Below are 17279 nucleotides of genomic sequence, written 5' to 3' on the forward strand. Positions count from 1 at the left end.
TTGTATTCAGATTTCTCAGCATAAAATAAAAAAAGTAAATAAATAAAAACTATATATTATATATGAGCATATAAATACATATATATAAATACATACATATGTATGATCTGATCCATATAAGTAACAAGTAATAAAAATAAAGGATTGAGTTATTTAATTACATACAAAATGCATTTTCATTGATCACAAGATTGATGTGGATTGACTGCGGGTAGCGCGAAATTTCTTATAACAAACTGTACAGGTAACTGCTAACGATATATACATATGTGTACATGGTATATGTGTGCACAATGAAACCACTCCTAACGGGCACCTCTAAGATAATGGAAACGTGCAAGAAAACGCGCCGACAGAAAAGCACCGGGGCCGGATGGCATACCAAATGTAGCCCTTAACCCTCGAGAACACGCGCTATGAGCATTTTGCTCAAGCAATTTTTCATTTCGCGAAATTTTTATGTTCTATGTAATTCTGGCACTAATTGTGGTGAGTACCTTCGCTAGTAGTTGTGCTTCGTACTTTGACGAGCATTTCTTTCGATTAGTGCACGATCGGACGTGTAGGCAGGCGGTTGATTTTTAAGAGCGGCATTTTGCTCATTGCGCGAGAAACAATGTAAGTATTTCTTGATTTATCTTTTTTGTTGAAAACCTCGGGTTGTGAAAAGGGTTGCTGCCCCAATTTTGAATAGCGGCAGAAACATTACCATGGATAATTATTTTACTTCCATACCTTTAGCAGATGAACTATACAAACAATATAGAAACGACCATTGTGGGTACAATAAGAAAAAATAAAAAGGAAATTCCCCCTCAATTTATTTCAGCAAAAGGAAGGCCGCAACCACATACAATGAGTGCATTTGCCGAAAACAAGGTTCTTGTCTCTTACGTTCCAGTGAAAAAAACGAAAAAAGTTGTACTTATGCTATCATCACTTCCTGCCGATGGCCAAGCTAATGATGAAACATCTGAGAACAAACCCGAAGTAATAACCTTTTACAACCAGACGAAAGGGGGTGTAGACACTGTTGATCAAATGAAAGGCACTTATTCAGTTTCCAGGATAACCTGCAGGTGGCCAATGCGCCTCTTTTTCACGCTTATTGACATTACTGGCATAAACGCACAAATTATTTACAAATCAAATACAGGCAATTTAACCCAGAGGAGGACGTTTCTAAATGAAATTGCCCTGGAGCTAATAAAGCCACATACTTCTAATCGGCAGGCCATAAAAACTTTACCTCGTGATTTAAGAAATACTATGGATCGCATTGTACCAGCAAAAGAACCTGAAAGCCAACACCTACAACCTGGCTTTTGCGAGCTTTGCCCCAGGAGTAAAAACAGACGTTCGAAAAAAGGCTGCACTTTATGTGGAAAATTACTTTGCACGGAACACGTTAAGTATATGTGCCCATCTTGCTTCGAAAGCAACGTAAATGTCAATCTTACCGAAGACTGATTTTTATTTATTTATTTTGTTACAAGGAGTTTTTTTTGTTAATATACTAAAATATGAATGTAAAATTTTTGGTTATGTCTTGATTGAATGAATTTATATAATTTTACAGTGTGAATATCTTAAAAAAACACATAATTGCAAAACAATGGCTTGGTATTATAACCATGTTAAAAATGAAATGTTTAAAAATCGTAATCCATTAAAAAGTTACATTCATACATGAAGTGAGCAAAATGCTCATGCGCGAGAATCCGTGCTATCTTACGAGGCGCGTGTTCTCGAGGGTTAAGGCGGCTATCCGCTTGCGTCCCGAAATATTTGGGGGGGAAGCATTGAGTACCATGCAGTTTGGCTTCCGGAGAAACCGTTCGACGATTGATGCAGTTACTACGGTTGTCCAAACGGCTATTAAGGCAATAGAAGGAAAGCGGTGGCATTGGGGCACCAAGGAATACTGTGCTGTAACCACATTGGATATCAAAAACGCCTTTAATTCGGCAAGCTGGTCGCACATCTTGAATAGCCTGTATGGAATTGACATTTCGCCGTATCTTCTCAGGATATTAAGGAGTTACTTCTCTGATAGCGAACTGGTATATGAGAGCAGTGCTGGAACAAAAACGGGTACAAAGTTCTAGGTCCTGTAGTCTGGAATATCATGTACGACAAAGTCCTTCGCTTACCGGTATCCAGAGAGGTAAGAATAATAGGCTTTGCGGATGATATAGCGATAGTGACGGTGGCTAAGCACATACAGGAAGTGGAACAGATTACAAATAGAGCGATAAAACAAGTGAAAGATTGGCTCGAACAGGCGGGACACAAATTGGCAGAGCAAAAAACGGAGACGGTTCTGATAACAAGTCGGAAAAAAGTCGAGCATATAAGAATCAGAGTGGGAGAACAAATTGTTCGCTCACAACCTGAAATACCTAGGAGTTATGATAGATTGTAGGTTAAATTTCAAGGCCCATATTGACTTCGCGGTAGAGAAAACCGCTAGCATACAAGCGGCACTCTCAGGAATCTTACATAACATAGGTGGTCCTAAGTCAACTAAAAGGAAATTGCTTGCAAATGTAACCACTTCAGTTCTCCTGTATGCAGCCCCAGTTTGGCCAAATGCGGCGAAACTGAAGGATAACATAAGGAAGCTATTGTCTGTATATAAGCTAAGTGCCCTAAGGGCATGTTGGGGCTACAAAACAATGTCGGATGACGCGGCGTTTGCCATAGCTGGTGTGATACCAGCGGATATTCTCGCGAGTAAAATGAAGCGAGTCTATGACAGATGTGCAGCGGATGCCGAAATAAATAAAAAAAACGGTGAGAGAAGAAGAGTGGTTTGTGTCACTAACAAGGTGGCAAGACCGATGGAATACCTCCAGTAATGGACCTATAAACTGATTCCCGATTTGCGACCATGTCTAAATCGGAGTTTTGGAGATACAACCTACCATGTGACACAGTTCCTTTCTGGACATGGAGGTTTTAGGAAATATCTGCATTGGTTCGGGCATGATGACAGCCCCTACTGCCCTGTGTGCATCAATGTAGAAGAAGACGTGGAACATGCCAGTTTTCACTGTCCACGCTTTATAACAGGAAGAATAATTCCAAATGCAACTGACGTAGTCGAGTTCATGTTGCAATCGGAAGAAAAGTGGGAGGAGGTAGCTGCATACGCTACTAGAATTCAAAAAGAACTCAGATAAATTAAGCAAATGAGACGCATTAGCCGATAGACATTGACGAAACTATATAGCTAACCAGCCTAGGGAAGCAATATGTTGAAGCAGTTCCGCAGGGAGAGTGGTGGAGGAGACGGAGTTCAAGGGATTAGTACGTAGGTGTACTGTTTTGCAAGTCCAGACAGTATGAAAATTACTGACTGTGCGTGGTCCCGAATGAGGTGTACCCTTAGCAAGCAGTATGAATCGTTGGTTCGTATCTCGGTGAAAACACCAAAATTAAGAAAAACATTTTTCTAATAGCGGTCGCCCCTCGGCAGGCAATGACAAACCTCCGATGCCATGAAAAAGCTCCTCATAAAAATATCTGCCGTTCGGAGTCGGCTTGAAACTGTAGGTCCCTCCAATTGTGGAACAACATCAAGACGCACACCACAAATAGGAGGAGGAGCTCGGCCAAACACCCATAAAGGGTGTACGCGCCAATTATATATACATACATATATTAATACCAATAAATCCGACGCCGGAATGGATAGCACTTTATAGTACGCGCAAGCACTAGCCAAGCAACGGAAATAAGCGCCAAAAAGTAGGCACCAAAACAAAAACGCCAAAACAATTGATAACAAAAACGCCACAAACAGTAGGTACCAAGGAAATATAACGCCAAAAAGTAGGCACCAAAAATATATTTTCTACAAGTTTGCACCAACAAGCGCCAAAATGTAGGCAGTGTTTTTCTCACTAGAAATTAGCAACCACAAGGAAAAACTCAGGAAAAATAGCCTAAAGTGTATCTAAGATATATATAAGGTAAAGCTCTCGCTCTCCTTTTTTCCTACTTTATCGCTTTTTTCTCTTCCGCGGAACGAAAATGCCCAAAACGTTGCATAGCCTTCAAATTTTACTCTCCATTCTCGCTCGCCCATCGACGCCTAAGAAGTTGCACTTCAAAAACTGTTGTAGTTTTTTTCGGAATTCATATTTCTTCATAGGTTTAAAAAAAATTAAGTCATTTTAATTTTTATATCATAAAAAAATTGCTTTATAACATAAAAAAAAATCACAAAACAAATAAAAATCGGTCCTTCTCTGAATGTCTCCTCATCCAAACAAGTGTGTGGATAGATACATATGTATGTATGTATGTATGGTTACATATTTGTATGTAAGTACTGCGCGCCTTTCTTCGTTACATCCCAAACGAAAAGTAAGGAATTCTAAACGCAGCTTGCAATGCCCGCATAGTAAAAGCATTTTGAAAATTGTTTCCCTTTGTCTACGCAAAAGGGGTGGAGTAAATATGATACGAAATTAATTTTGCCAAACTTTAAACTTGAATTCTTTAAAACTTTCTTTATTCATGTACAAACACATGATTTTTTAATGCATGTATTACCATATCCGCTTGCCAGACCACGAAGTATTTAAATTATTGTCTGCCAGGATATGTTTATATAAATTCTTCTGAGCAGCAAAGGGTTAAATTTTATTCTCTTATGTTCCCCTATTCTATCATACAGAGTTGTATTTAATATTAACTATGTTAAATTACTGGCAGCATTCATAATCGATGTTGCCAGATTTAAAAACTGTATTCTTATTCTAATAAATATTCACTTCATATACTAAAAAATAATTGCAAAGGAAATGAATGAGCAAACTGTTGCATGCTGTGTATACAAAAGTTCTAATGTTCTAATCGTTACGTAAGAAAATAATACCGGGAAATAACTAAAAAAGTCAAACAATACATACCACTGCCAATTCATGGCGTTCTGCTCAAAATGTGAACTCTGATATTTATAAATCCTGGTGAGTAAGGCTGCTCTATCCATACAGTCGTTTGCTACTATGCTCTGCCTTATCTTCTTCTTCTTCTTCTTGATTGACACGATAACCGCTTAAACGAATTTGGCCGAGTTTAACAAAGTGCGCCAGTTGTTTCTTTCTCGTGCTAACTGGCGCCAATTGGACACACCAGGTGAAGCCAATTACTTTTTCAACGCAGACGAGGCTTTGCTCTTCCTCTGCTACCACCAGCCGATACCGCATCGAAAACTTTCAGGTCCAGAACATTTGTATTTATTCGGACGACATAACATAGCCAAAGTAGCTGATGGATCTTTATTCGCTGCACTTTGTCTATGTTGCCTACAGCTGATACAACTCAGTCTTCCATTGCCTTGTGACCAACGTGCAAAGGTCTAAAATCTTCCGCAGTATCTTCCTCTCAAAACTTTTTCCTTTATATCAACAGCTCTGGCTGGCTGCAGATATCAGCTCGTCGGTGGTCTCATAATGGTATCAAAACGACGCTTTAGTGCTATTTGAGGTGTGCCAGACTGGCGCTTCAACCATCTCACCTACCTACCATCTTTCTCTCAAACACTCGACACTTTTTCTTTTTGCAATTTTGTGGTTTGAATGCCAGCTAATTACATTGCACTTACTTTCCGGCTTCCATGAATTCCACGAGTTCTACGGATTTCAAGCGGAATTGTTATATTCGGTATTCGAAAAGTTTTATAAAAGCTAAGTGCATACAAACTATTCCCGTAAAACAGGTTATAAATACCCTTAATGTTTTATAACTTTCACAATTGTTTTACATAAAACAGATATTAATAGTAGTGCAATTTCGGAACACTGTCGTTTTGACGTGATAACGTCTTATAATTCGATTTAACAGGCTGCACGCACGAAAAAATGTGTCGTTACCTTATTCATTAGTGTTACCTTACTCATTGCCGTTACCTTGCTCATTTGCCGTTACCTTGCTCATTGCCGTTGCCTTGAATGAACTGCAAGCGAAAGCGCGGAACGAACGACAAAGCAAACAAAGCAAACGAACGGCAACGTTCGACATCTTGCTCTCTCCTACTTAAGTGAGCGTATATATGTATGTATATGCGCATATGTACATATATAAATTCACGTATTTATATTTGCATATGCCTTCTTATTGATTATTATTAATTTGATTTACTTGAAGAATTTAAAATAAAACCAAGTTTGTTAATAATACCTGTTGTTTTAATGTTATTATTATTTTTTGACGTGATAACGTCTTATAATTCTATATAGCCAGCTGCACGCACCAAAAAATGCGTCGTTATCTTGCTCATGCGTCGTTACCTTGCTTGAACAGCATGTTATGTTATGTTATGATATGTTATGTTATGTTATGTTATGTTATGTTATGTTATGTTATGTTATGTTATGTTATGTTATGTTATGTTATGTTATGTTATGTTATGTTATGTTATGTTATGTTATGTTATGTTATGTTATGTTATGTTATGTTATGTTATGTTATGTTATGTTATGTTATGTTATGTTATGTTATGTTATGTTAATGTTGACTCATTCTCTATATTCATACAAAATATCTAACAAACAAATAAAATTAAAATTTTCTTTTGAAAAATGCAACCATTCAATCAGTATTTTCTTATGACGTTATCACGTTAAACTATCGTCAGTAAACCGACTTTACAGACAACCTCTTTTTTTTCAAAATAGTTTCATATTGGCGAAACTTCGCGATTGGTTTTAGATTTAAAAATTAATTCACAAAATTAAAATCTTGGATTATGTGAAATAATTTCTTGTTTTAATATTAGACTTGGCAATTTCCGCTAATCATTTCTACCTATACCATTATTTACATTCAAATATTAATTAAATTTTATTTTATTTTATTTTTTAAGCCGTTCGCAGTTTGTTTCCATTTAAGTAACAAAATACTATTTAGCTACCATTTTTACCAAAAAGGATTTAATTTTTTCCTTTTTATGCACACTCTTGTATACAACCTTTTGTAAGGGAGTGTCAAAATTCGAATGTCACTAGTGAGCACACCTTTAATAATTGAATCACATGGGGCGATATGGTAACCAACCCGACATTCCCAATGTAAACTCCTTCTTATTGAGCTCATGAAACTATACATATCGCATAAGGTTAAGTTGAAATAGTTAATTTTTCTAAATGGAAATTTTAATGGTAATGTTTAACGAAGTCAAACTAAATATGAGTTCAAAGATTACATACTATGGTCATATTCTTTAAATTAATTTCAACTCGACTTATTTTTTCTTGAATTGCATACGTAATAAATTATCAAAATTTAAAACTATCTGGTATTGTGATGTTGCCATATTCGTCGCTTTTTGTAATATAAAGCAGCAACCCCGTTGGCGTCGTTCGCGCGTGTTCGGTGTTTTAACGTCGTTGTGCGGTCGGCATTTTTCACTACTTCATTAAGATCGAAAGAGGAAGGAGGAAACGACGAAAATTTGCACTTATTAATTTAGCGGAGTGCGGCATCGGTGATTTTGAAATTTTATCTATATTTAACTATAACTAAGTAAAAAAGCAACCAGCAAATATGTCCGACGAAAAGAAGGTAAGTTAGTGCAAATGTTTAAGTAAAGAAAATGAGAAAAATAAACAAAGTTCTGGCTAAAATAGAAGAAACTAAAGTGCAACCTACCGAAAGTGTGCGAACTATGTAGCAAAGTAGAAAAAAAAGTGTATGACGCCGACAACATGGCGCGGTAGCTGAGTATTTTACCGCTTATGCTTGTAAATTGTTGTATTGTAATTGAAGTAAGCAAAATCGAGTAAGTGAGCTTTACTATATTGACCGCCGACTGTCCTTTCTTGCGTTAATCGCGCAAAACTGATGTGCCTTAAGTAGACTAAAGCTCAACATAACCTTAAACTCGTATTTCCTTAACGCTAGAGTAGCGACACCCAAGTTTTTCCACCGTTTACAATTCCGTCAGCAGGCACGGGGTAAAATATAGTGGCACCGCTTAATTTATCATAATGGTTTGGGGAGTATTATATTCCAGACGGATTTCACAAAGATAAAATATGAGGCATTTTGTCTAACCGCACAGTGGAGCAATTCTGCGCACATTTTTGTTTTTGGTAGAACAAACGGTAGAAATCTAATAAATCAGTCAAAATTCTGTTGTTTTTTGTAGCTCGAACGTATAGATGTGAAACTACATAACTAAATTATTTATTTATTTTATTTCCAGGGAGAAACAGAGCACATCAATCTGAAAGTTTTGGGTCAAGACAATGCTGTTGTCCAGTTCAAAATTAAAAAACATACACCCTTAAGAAAGCTTATGAATGCTTATTGCGACAGAGCGGTAAGTCTTGTATACATTCGATCCGCCTACGAAGTATTTATTAATCTCTTTGTTTTTTGTTTGGGTATAGGGGCTATCCATGCAAGTAGTACGGTTTCGTTTTGATGGTCAACCAATAAATGAAAATGACACACCAACATCATTGGAGATGGAAGAAGGTGATACTATCGAAGTGTACCAACAGCAGACGGGAGGCCGAAATTAATTTTGAAATTAACCACGCAAATCTATAATAAATTCACTTAAACATGAAAAAAATCAATTTAATATACAAAATACAGAAGAAATGTTAAAATAAGTATCATCCAAAAAAATGCTGAAGAAATACTAAATGAGCAGCAAGCCCCTCATTTGTGAAGAGAAAGAATGCTGCTAAAAAAAAAAAAAAAACAAATTAAATCTGCGCAAATCTTTACCAAGTTTCAGATTGTTTAAAAAAGGGGGTTTGTTGATCATGTGCGAGACGATACGAAATGCCGCTCAAGAGTGCTTGCAACAAAATGGAACCAGGATATAAATTTTACATTTTCTAATAATTTAACTTTACACTATTTTATAAGCAGTTTGTATCGAATTAATTTTAATTTATGAATGGAAACTAAAGAACGCATTTATTATTAGCCAGACCAAACTTTTTTCATTGTTCACTAAAACAAAAAAAAAAACATTACAGAATGAGTTGAGTTGCATTAGGCACGAGCGATGTGGAGTTTCACAGTCTTTGACCACAAACCATGTTGTGCTTTCAATGCGAATTCGTTGTGCGCAGACGGGCAAACGGCAGGTTTAATTTACATAAGTAAATTTTTTAGATCTTATAACTGTGTATTAAACAAATTAAAAAAAGCTGAAGAAATATACGAGTATGGAAAACAAAACAACCATTTGTCTTGCTATTCAAATTTCGATACAGTTAGCATGGAATATGGAATGGAAAAATGTATGAAATAAGTTGTACATTTGTGTCTGGCTGGCGTTGATATTTTGTAAATTTGATTTTAGTCGATTTGTCCCACAGTGCAGTAGTGACTCACTGCACTGTGCATCGCTTGTACAGTTGCTACAAAACATGCGTCCTCGAATATTCGAGAAAAGCTGACATTGAAAGCGACATCTATCGAACGCGCGAATTAAAAAAGTTTTTTAACCTAACTTTTTTAGTGGTCCCACTGAAATTTCGGACCGTTTAAATGAATAATTTGATTAGGCTTTCAAAATTAACTTACTATAATCTACTTTAAATTAACAGCTACATGTCCAAATTTCCCTTCAAATATATTTTGTTATAAAAAAAATCCCATACACACTGGATATTAAACGAATTAACTTTTCAGTTCTTATCATTCGAAAAAAAATAAATACTTTTTTTTTGATTTTTTTACCTTTCTTTCAATTAATCTCATTATCCTTTATTAAGTCTTTCTTCCTCAATCCAACATGCATGAATTTATTGTGCAGACCCTGCGCACATACAAACACATATACACATGTGTATACATATATTTACAGAGACATGTGTCTACTTACAAAAATATTTCGTATATTATTAATGTCAAACGATTCTACTATATACGATATAATCATCACTTCCTAACCATTCCCAGTTCCCAAACATTTCTTAAATTTTTCATCCGATGCGCTGCTTACTTTTCCCTGCGCATCAATGATGGCTGCTGTGATGGATTTCCGAATAGAATATTTGTATTATGAAGACGAATTTGACGTCTGGGAACAATTGGCAATGTGCATAGGATTCGAGCTTTTTCAGGTGCAATCAAAATCAATGGACTTTACCAACTTATTTCTTAGATTCCATCTTACTTTTGGCTTCATGCTTTGCCCGCTCTTTGACTTCGCTCACTTTTTTCAAATGCCTTTTGCCGGTCAAATGTTGTTGTAACGCCGCAATATGACACATGGATATGTTACAGCATTCGCAATAATAAGATCCACTTGGCGTCCGATACATAGATAAGTCAGTGCTCGGGTTGCTTTGCTTCAGACTTTCTAATATTGTATCTTCGGTGTTAGTTGTTGCCGGCACATTGGGTAAAGGTATTGTCTGTGTAACAAAATGTTCCAAGCTCAAAGCTTTCATCTTTTTTTTGTGTTTTACTCCTTGCAAATGCATTGTCATCTGCCCCTTCGAGGTGGCGTTCACTTTACATAAATCACAGTACAACGATTTCGGTTCAACTTCGCTGGTAGTTCCTCCAGTGGAAGTGGCTTTAATGTCAGACGAATTAACCGCAATCATGCCGCTAGCAGTTGTGGGCGTTGTAGTATCAGGTGTGGTGCCACTATCAGGCGTACTTTCAGTTGTTTGTAATTTGAACAATTCACCGATACCAAAACGCTCGTCATTGGTTTTTGGTACATATTTGGTGCCAGTGCGCACCCATTTATTTTCAGCATTGTAATAACCAGATCCTGAAGGTTGCGAAACCTTGCTAGCTACCAATTTATGCTTGCGGCCTGAGTAATGTTGGCTGGCATGTGCCAATGAACCAAATTTCAAATCACAGATTTCGCAGTGGAAAGCCTCTGGGCCGCTTTGTCCATCCTTAATGAATCTCTTAACTGTCGGTGGTGTAAGCCCTTTCTCTACATAATTCGTATTCAACCAATTGGTTATATGGCGATCATGCTGCTTAGATTCATAGTGATCCTTGGCGCTTTTTGACGAATTCATTTGCACATCACATAATGTGCAATGCAGGGGATGTATCAGCTTGTTTAACTCATCTGGATAGCTTCCATCGCGGCCTTGAAATATTACTAACAGTCCATCGGTGGCTGCTTCAGTATTCCCAGGACCTGCACTGTACTTACGTTTCAGCGGCGGTTTCGCAGGCAATGGTGGTATATAATTTGTTCCCTGTAAGCCTGGAGGAATATATCGATTAATATTTTGATATTCACTGCAAGTATCCACATCTTGCTGTTGCTGCTCCTCAGTGGAAGTTGGAAGTAGTGAAGCGGGTGGTTGCACGCCTTGTTGAATTGTGGGAATATGGTAGCCAGCCAGAAATTCGTTACTCATCCTGAAATGTAACTATAAACAGTGTGTTTTTCAATTATTAACAATTCCTTTGTATCTAAACAACATTTAATAAATAAGCAATACCGGTTGCAGGCCTTGTTATTTTCAAGGGATAATAGAGTTGCCATAACTTAAGAAGGAGAAATCTAGCTAGAATTTGGACAGAACGTCTTCCCACACAATTCGTATTTGCATAAAGCTGCTTCAGACCGCAAATTGAATTGTACTCAAGGCGCCGGTATGGGTGAATGTCGAAATATCGATGAGAATTTAAAAAAACAAACGAATAATATTTAGTATACTACAACCCGCATTGAAAGAAAAGGATGTAAAAAAGGATAGAGCGGTGTATCCCCACCTTACAACTGAAAACCGCATCCTACGTAGGCTTTTAAGTAAATTAATGTTTAAGTTGTAAAATTCAGCGTAAAGTTGGTGCTGCCACACACCTCAAATAAGAATGGAGTACGTATGCCGGAAGGATGTTTGTAAATGTGTAGTAATTTTTGCTTTTGTATAGAATTGAGCAACATTTTTGAAAATACAAATATTGTTTTTGTACGGAAAAAAATGGGTTCGGTGACCAACAGTATTCGAAAACGGATAAACCGATTAGTCTCAAATATTAACACGAGCTTCTTAACTATATTTTTTAGTAATTAATCGAGGATTTTTTCTCACTGATAAATATTTTGTTTTTTTATAAACAACTAGCGTACCCTCGCCCGCTTCGCTAGACGATAAATTCAATGATTTGCTGAAAGAGAATAAAATTAATACGAAACAAAGCAAATTCTTTGATACAATTTCATTCGAACTTTATTGTAACACTTCTTGGTAGACAACGTTTTTGGTTTTTTCATCTTTCGCGTGAATAATGACGATGGTTTGCCAACTCGTGAGCAAGCTACATACAATTGTCCATGAGAAAAAATTGGGTATTCTAAATTAATACCGCACATTTGTAGAGGCTGTCCTTGCGCCTTATTAATTCTCATAGCGAAGGCAAGGTGCTCCAATTTTTAATCGTAAATTATGAGGTGGTAAGCCTGGCAAATCGAGTGAGTTTAAGAATTCAGTTGAATAATTTACGACCTCATCTTGATCAGTAATAGTGTCCATTGACTTATACGCAACTATGTCACCAGGTATTTGATCCAAAATAGCTATATTTATATTATTGACGTCCTTATTTTTCCCAGTTAAAATTGCTCTTTCGCTGAGTCAATCATGGTTTTTGTAATGTTGAACTATGTTTGGAAATACACTCTGTATCAATGCCTCTTTAGACTGTGCAAAAGTGCAGAAATTGTTAGGCAATGTTATCATTCCTGTTGTTTTTGAAAAAAGGTTTATTTTTTTTTGGTTAAAAAGTGTTTTTTGAAGTTTTGAAAAACACTTCGCTCTAACAAATTTCTTCTCAGTTAATTGCTGAAAATTAAATATTTTGAAAAAACTATTTTTTTTTAATTTAACGTTTTTGAGAAAATTTTGTTCTTGAAAAAATTTCATATTTTTGTAAAAGTTTAAATTGATTTGTTAAAAAAGATTTTTTTCCGCTTTGAAAAACACCCCCTCGAAAAAATGTATTCTCTATTAATAGTGGAATATGAAATGCTTTGAAAACACCATTTTTTTTTTAATTTTGTTTGGTTTTCAGAAAATTTTGTTTTGAAAAAATTTCATACCCTTGAAAAAGTTTTATTTTATTTTGTTTAAAATTTTTGAAATTTTTTTTTGTAATTTTAGAAAACCACCTCTTCGAAGAAATTTCTTTTATCTTTTTGAGGAAAATTTGGTTTTGAAAAAATTTCATGCTTTCGAAATTTTTTTATTTTACTTTATTTCTTCAAAATTTTTGAAAACAATTTTTTTATAATATAATTTTCGAAAAACACCCCTTTGAAAAAATGTTTTCTATGTGTCATAGTGGTATTCCATTAACTTTTAGGATTATAGTCAAATACTTAAAAATATCTACGCTTTCGCAAATAGCAACAATAATCAAATTTCCTCAAAACCAAAAAATTTACTTTTTTTCTAAAAAAATTCTAAACAAACAACGTAATAAATTTAGAATTTTGTGTTCACGAAAAAACAGTATTGTTTTTATTGTATTAACTGAAAACCAAAATGTTGCAAAAAATCAAAACAAAACTAAATTATTTTTTTGTGTTCATTTGGTCCACATGTTCCATAAAAAGTTGATATGGTAAATAATATGCAGGGTCTGATACACGCAAATTTCCATTGACCATTATAGTGACAAAATTATCGATTACCAATTCCAACAGGATTTCAAAATCAGAGTTGGAATGAGTTGTTGTGTGGTGTACTTCTGAAAAAATGAGAAATAAATAAAATAAATCTAAAAATTCGAATTCTAACTTTATCTTGTGTATGTTCTTATTACCTTTGAATTTTTCCAATGAAGCACCATTCATTTTAAATTTTCCAAGAATTTTTTTTATCATTTCGCGTTTCATTCCTTTTTCATTCGATTCCAACATTTGTTCATAGCCGAAAACATCGTTTGCAAACGCATTCATTTCCATATAGAATTGGTCAAAGAAAGCATTGCTCAATTGAATTGAAACATTATTTTCATAAATACTTAGGACCTTAACTAATGCACCTTGGTACATACCTAACGCAGATATTCATCGCGACCTTGACATCGATACTATTGATGAAACAATACAAAGCGCTAGCAGAAGACACATAAATAGACTATTAAGGCATACAAATCCTATGATGAGAAGACTACCAAATAAAGAAAAATCTACCCAAAGTCGGCTTAACCGTCAAACACCAACAGATCTTGCAAAATCCTTGTAATCAATTGTCAACTAATCGTATATGTCATTGTTTGTTAACCACTTGTTTTTAAATAATATGTATATATTTCTTCTAAATGAGCTTGGGGGCATTGGCCCTTCAATATCACTCTCATTCCATCTTTTTGTAAATCAAATTACTTATTGTCTAACGACAGGTGTAATATTTTATGGAAGAAATAAAAAAAATAAAAAAATTTCATTCGAATCATTTGAAATTTCTGTATACAATAACGAAAAATTCAAAAAAAGTTGTACACATAAAATGAATGTCGATTCGAAACTTACTTTAATCTAAGAATCGAGAAAGTTTTGTTTTGTACAATATTTTGATTTTTTCTTTTTTTTATATGAAGAAAATATTTAAAAGAAATTTTTTTTTGCTAAAAACCTTCCCCTAGTGGATCCCTATAATATGAAAAAAGAACGAATAAAATTGGCCTCGTATCGGCCCAAAAAAATGCGTACAAACGAACATCATTTCATTTTTATATATATAGATTTAAGGCCGAAATTTTGCTCAAAAATTGATTTTTTTTTGAGAAACCACCATTTGGTCAAAAAAAAAAAAACTAATTTGCTTATTCTTTCAGTTAATTACTAGATTTAACATTGTTAACATTTGTGTGGTTTTCAATTTCAAAGGATCCAGTCGAAAGATATAGTGGTCACCGCAAAACGTCATTTTTGAGAGGAGCTCCCGGAGAACAGCTGTAGTGCCTTTAGAAATAAATATTTTTACTAATACTAAGTCTTAAAATACAGTTTACAGATAACATGTATCCAAATTTTTCAAACATTTAAAAGTTTTCTCAGAAAAATTTGGAAAATTCGCTTATTTTCGGCCTTCTAACTGTATAAAACCCCTCAAATAAGAATGAAGTTCGTATGCAGACACGTTCACTGGAAGGATGTTTGATGAATTGCAAAACATTTTTGAAAATATAGAAAATACAAATATTGCTTTTTATGAAAAAAACGTCGCAAGAGAAAAATTGGAATAAAAACCGCGCGGTTGTTTGGATTTTGGTATTTGCGTATATAAATCATCGAAACTTGAAGACAATGATGCTTAAAGTATCTCCAAAAAATAGCAAAGTAACTAAAAAGCGGCCGCCCTAGCCGAATGGGTTGGTGCGTGACTACCATTCGGAAATCACAGAACGAACGTAGGTTCGAATATCGGTGAAACACCAAATTAAGAAAAACATTTTTCTAATAGCGGTCGCCCCTCGGCAGGCAATGGCAAACCTCCGAGTGTATTTCTGGCATGAAAAAGCTCCTCATAAAAATATCTGCCATTCGGAGTCGGCTTGAAACTGTAGGTCCCTCCATTTGTGGAATAACATCAAGACGCACACCACATATAGGAGGAGGAGCTCGGCCAAACAACCAAAAAGGGTATATGCGCCAATTATATATACATATATAACTAAAAAGCAAAAATTACGGTTTACAACTATATTTTATTCCTTCGATAAGGTTTATATGTTGTTGATAAATTTGTAAAAAGTTTGCATCTAACTCTTTTCCGCCTGAGCGTCCTTCGGCAGCGCTTCAAAAGTATAACCCTCATCAGTCCAACTCCGGCTACGCCATCCACAGTATTTTTGCGTAGAACTACTTTTAACGTTAAAACCATTAAATTAAAAATTAAAATTTCATATGCATGCAAATTTGGAGATAGTAAGGAGGCACAAGGACTAACAACCATCGCCAGCAACACTGAACTGAAATACTGCATTTTAGTTTTTCCTTATTTTTATTTTCATTTGCAGGCATCCGGCAGCACTATACTGTTGCCAATTCCAATGAATCGTTTGAATGTCCCGTTTAAAATTGGAAAGTGATTGTATTTATATTTAAATGCATCTGCATTTAATTTTCATTCAAAATTTTTAAAATTTAAATATAAAAACAAGTAAAAACACACATGTGACTATATATTTTATGAATTGAAGAGAAGTTTAGAAAAATATGCTTTATAATGTGCCAAACTATAGTGAAGTTCCCGAGGGCACTTTGAAGGCAAATAATTACCAAACTATTAATTTCACAATAATTGGGAGCTATAAAAGTTGTTCCTGAACTATTCTCAAATATCTCCATCAAGTTTCATTAAACAAATCATTAAACCTTATCTAAAATTGCCCATGTCGCATTATATTAAGCCCGACACAAACAAAAAAGCAACAACGATGGAGCACACCACTTTGACATTCAAAATATGCTTTGGCTCGTTGCATCGAGGTGTTTAAAAGTTAAAGAAAGAAGAGTCCAGGAAGCTGCTGAAAACTATCAAAAACGAAAGAAATATAAAATTGAATCAATCACTTTTCATTTCAATTATGTTGACACGATAGCATATCGTCATAATGAAAAACTTGCCATTAAGGGGGGAGCCTGCTTTAGAGGATTCACAAAATCGATTTTTTCGTGGATTTTTTTGGGAAGGAAAGAAATATTTGATTGAAACGAAACTTTCAGGTTTTATTGTTATATATTTCAACAGTCTTCTCAAATTAATCATTAAAATATATGTGATATTATGCCCGGTACAAGCATATTGCCGAGGCGCCTGGAGTGTGCATGTGTCGCGCGGCGGGAAAGATGCAGGTCGCAATTTTCATCTAAAACCAAAAACCTAAAAAAATGTATTTTACTATAATATAGCTTCTAGTTAAACCAAGAAAATTAAACAAAAAGGGAGAAATTCAACAATTTTTCGCTAATTAGCACGTTGAGTGCCATGTGAGTCCAGGTTGGTCTCACAGTGTGAAGAGACTTTCAGGCCTCGTGGTGACACTTGGTCACACGGTATAATGTGTGAGATTTCGGTTTGTGCTGATGCAGCTGCTTCATAGAGGCTATTAGTAGTAGTGTATTCACACCATACTAGAGCCATTGCATTGTTTATGCTGCTTGGCCTATGGGTATGAGACCAATGTGGCATCATATGGCCTACATTTTGTTGAACAATATTCTATTGTATTATGTAAAAAAAAAAAAATCGTGGCCAGACGAACCCCATTTTTTTTTGTTGTATGGTGGCACTCAACGTGTT

The 17279-nt window shown here is 35.2% G+C and overlaps 2 protein-coding genes across 2 annotated transcripts; one reads left to right on the forward strand and one right to left on the reverse strand.

The window, feature by feature from the left end:
• Positions 1 to 7409: 7409 nt before the first annotated feature.
• Positions 7410 to 9216, forward strand: LOC129238989 (small ubiquitin-related modifier 3). Its single transcript, XM_054874245.1, has 3 exons — positions 7410 to 7575; positions 8219 to 8335; positions 8406 to 9216. Exons 1-3 carry the CDS (start codon positions 7558 to 7560, stop codon positions 8538 to 8540), a joined length of 270 nt encoding a protein of 89 aa, XP_054730220.1. The 5' UTR covers positions 7410 to 7557; the 3' UTR covers positions 8541 to 9216.
• A 649-nt stretch (positions 9217 to 9865) lies between these two features.
• On the reverse strand, positions 9866 to 11661 carry LOC129239229 (zinc finger matrin-type protein 3-like). The gene is made up of 2 exons (XM_054874582.1): positions 11463 to 11661; positions 9866 to 11390 (listed from the first exon to the last, which is right to left on the reverse strand). Exon 2 carries the CDS (start codon positions 11376 to 11378, stop codon positions 10134 to 10136), a length of 1245 nt encoding a protein of 414 aa, XP_054730557.1. The 5' UTR covers positions 11379 to 11390; positions 11463 to 11661; the 3' UTR covers positions 9866 to 10133.
• Between the last annotated feature and the right edge of the window lie 5618 nt (positions 11662 to 17279).

Source organism: Anastrepha obliqua, chromosome 2 (genome assembly GCF_027943255.1).
Source record: "Anastrepha obliqua isolate idAnaObli1 chromosome 2, idAnaObli1_1.0, whole genome shotgun sequence".
Classification (NCBI taxonomy): Eukaryota; Metazoa; Arthropoda; class Insecta; order Diptera; family Tephritidae; genus Anastrepha; species Anastrepha obliqua.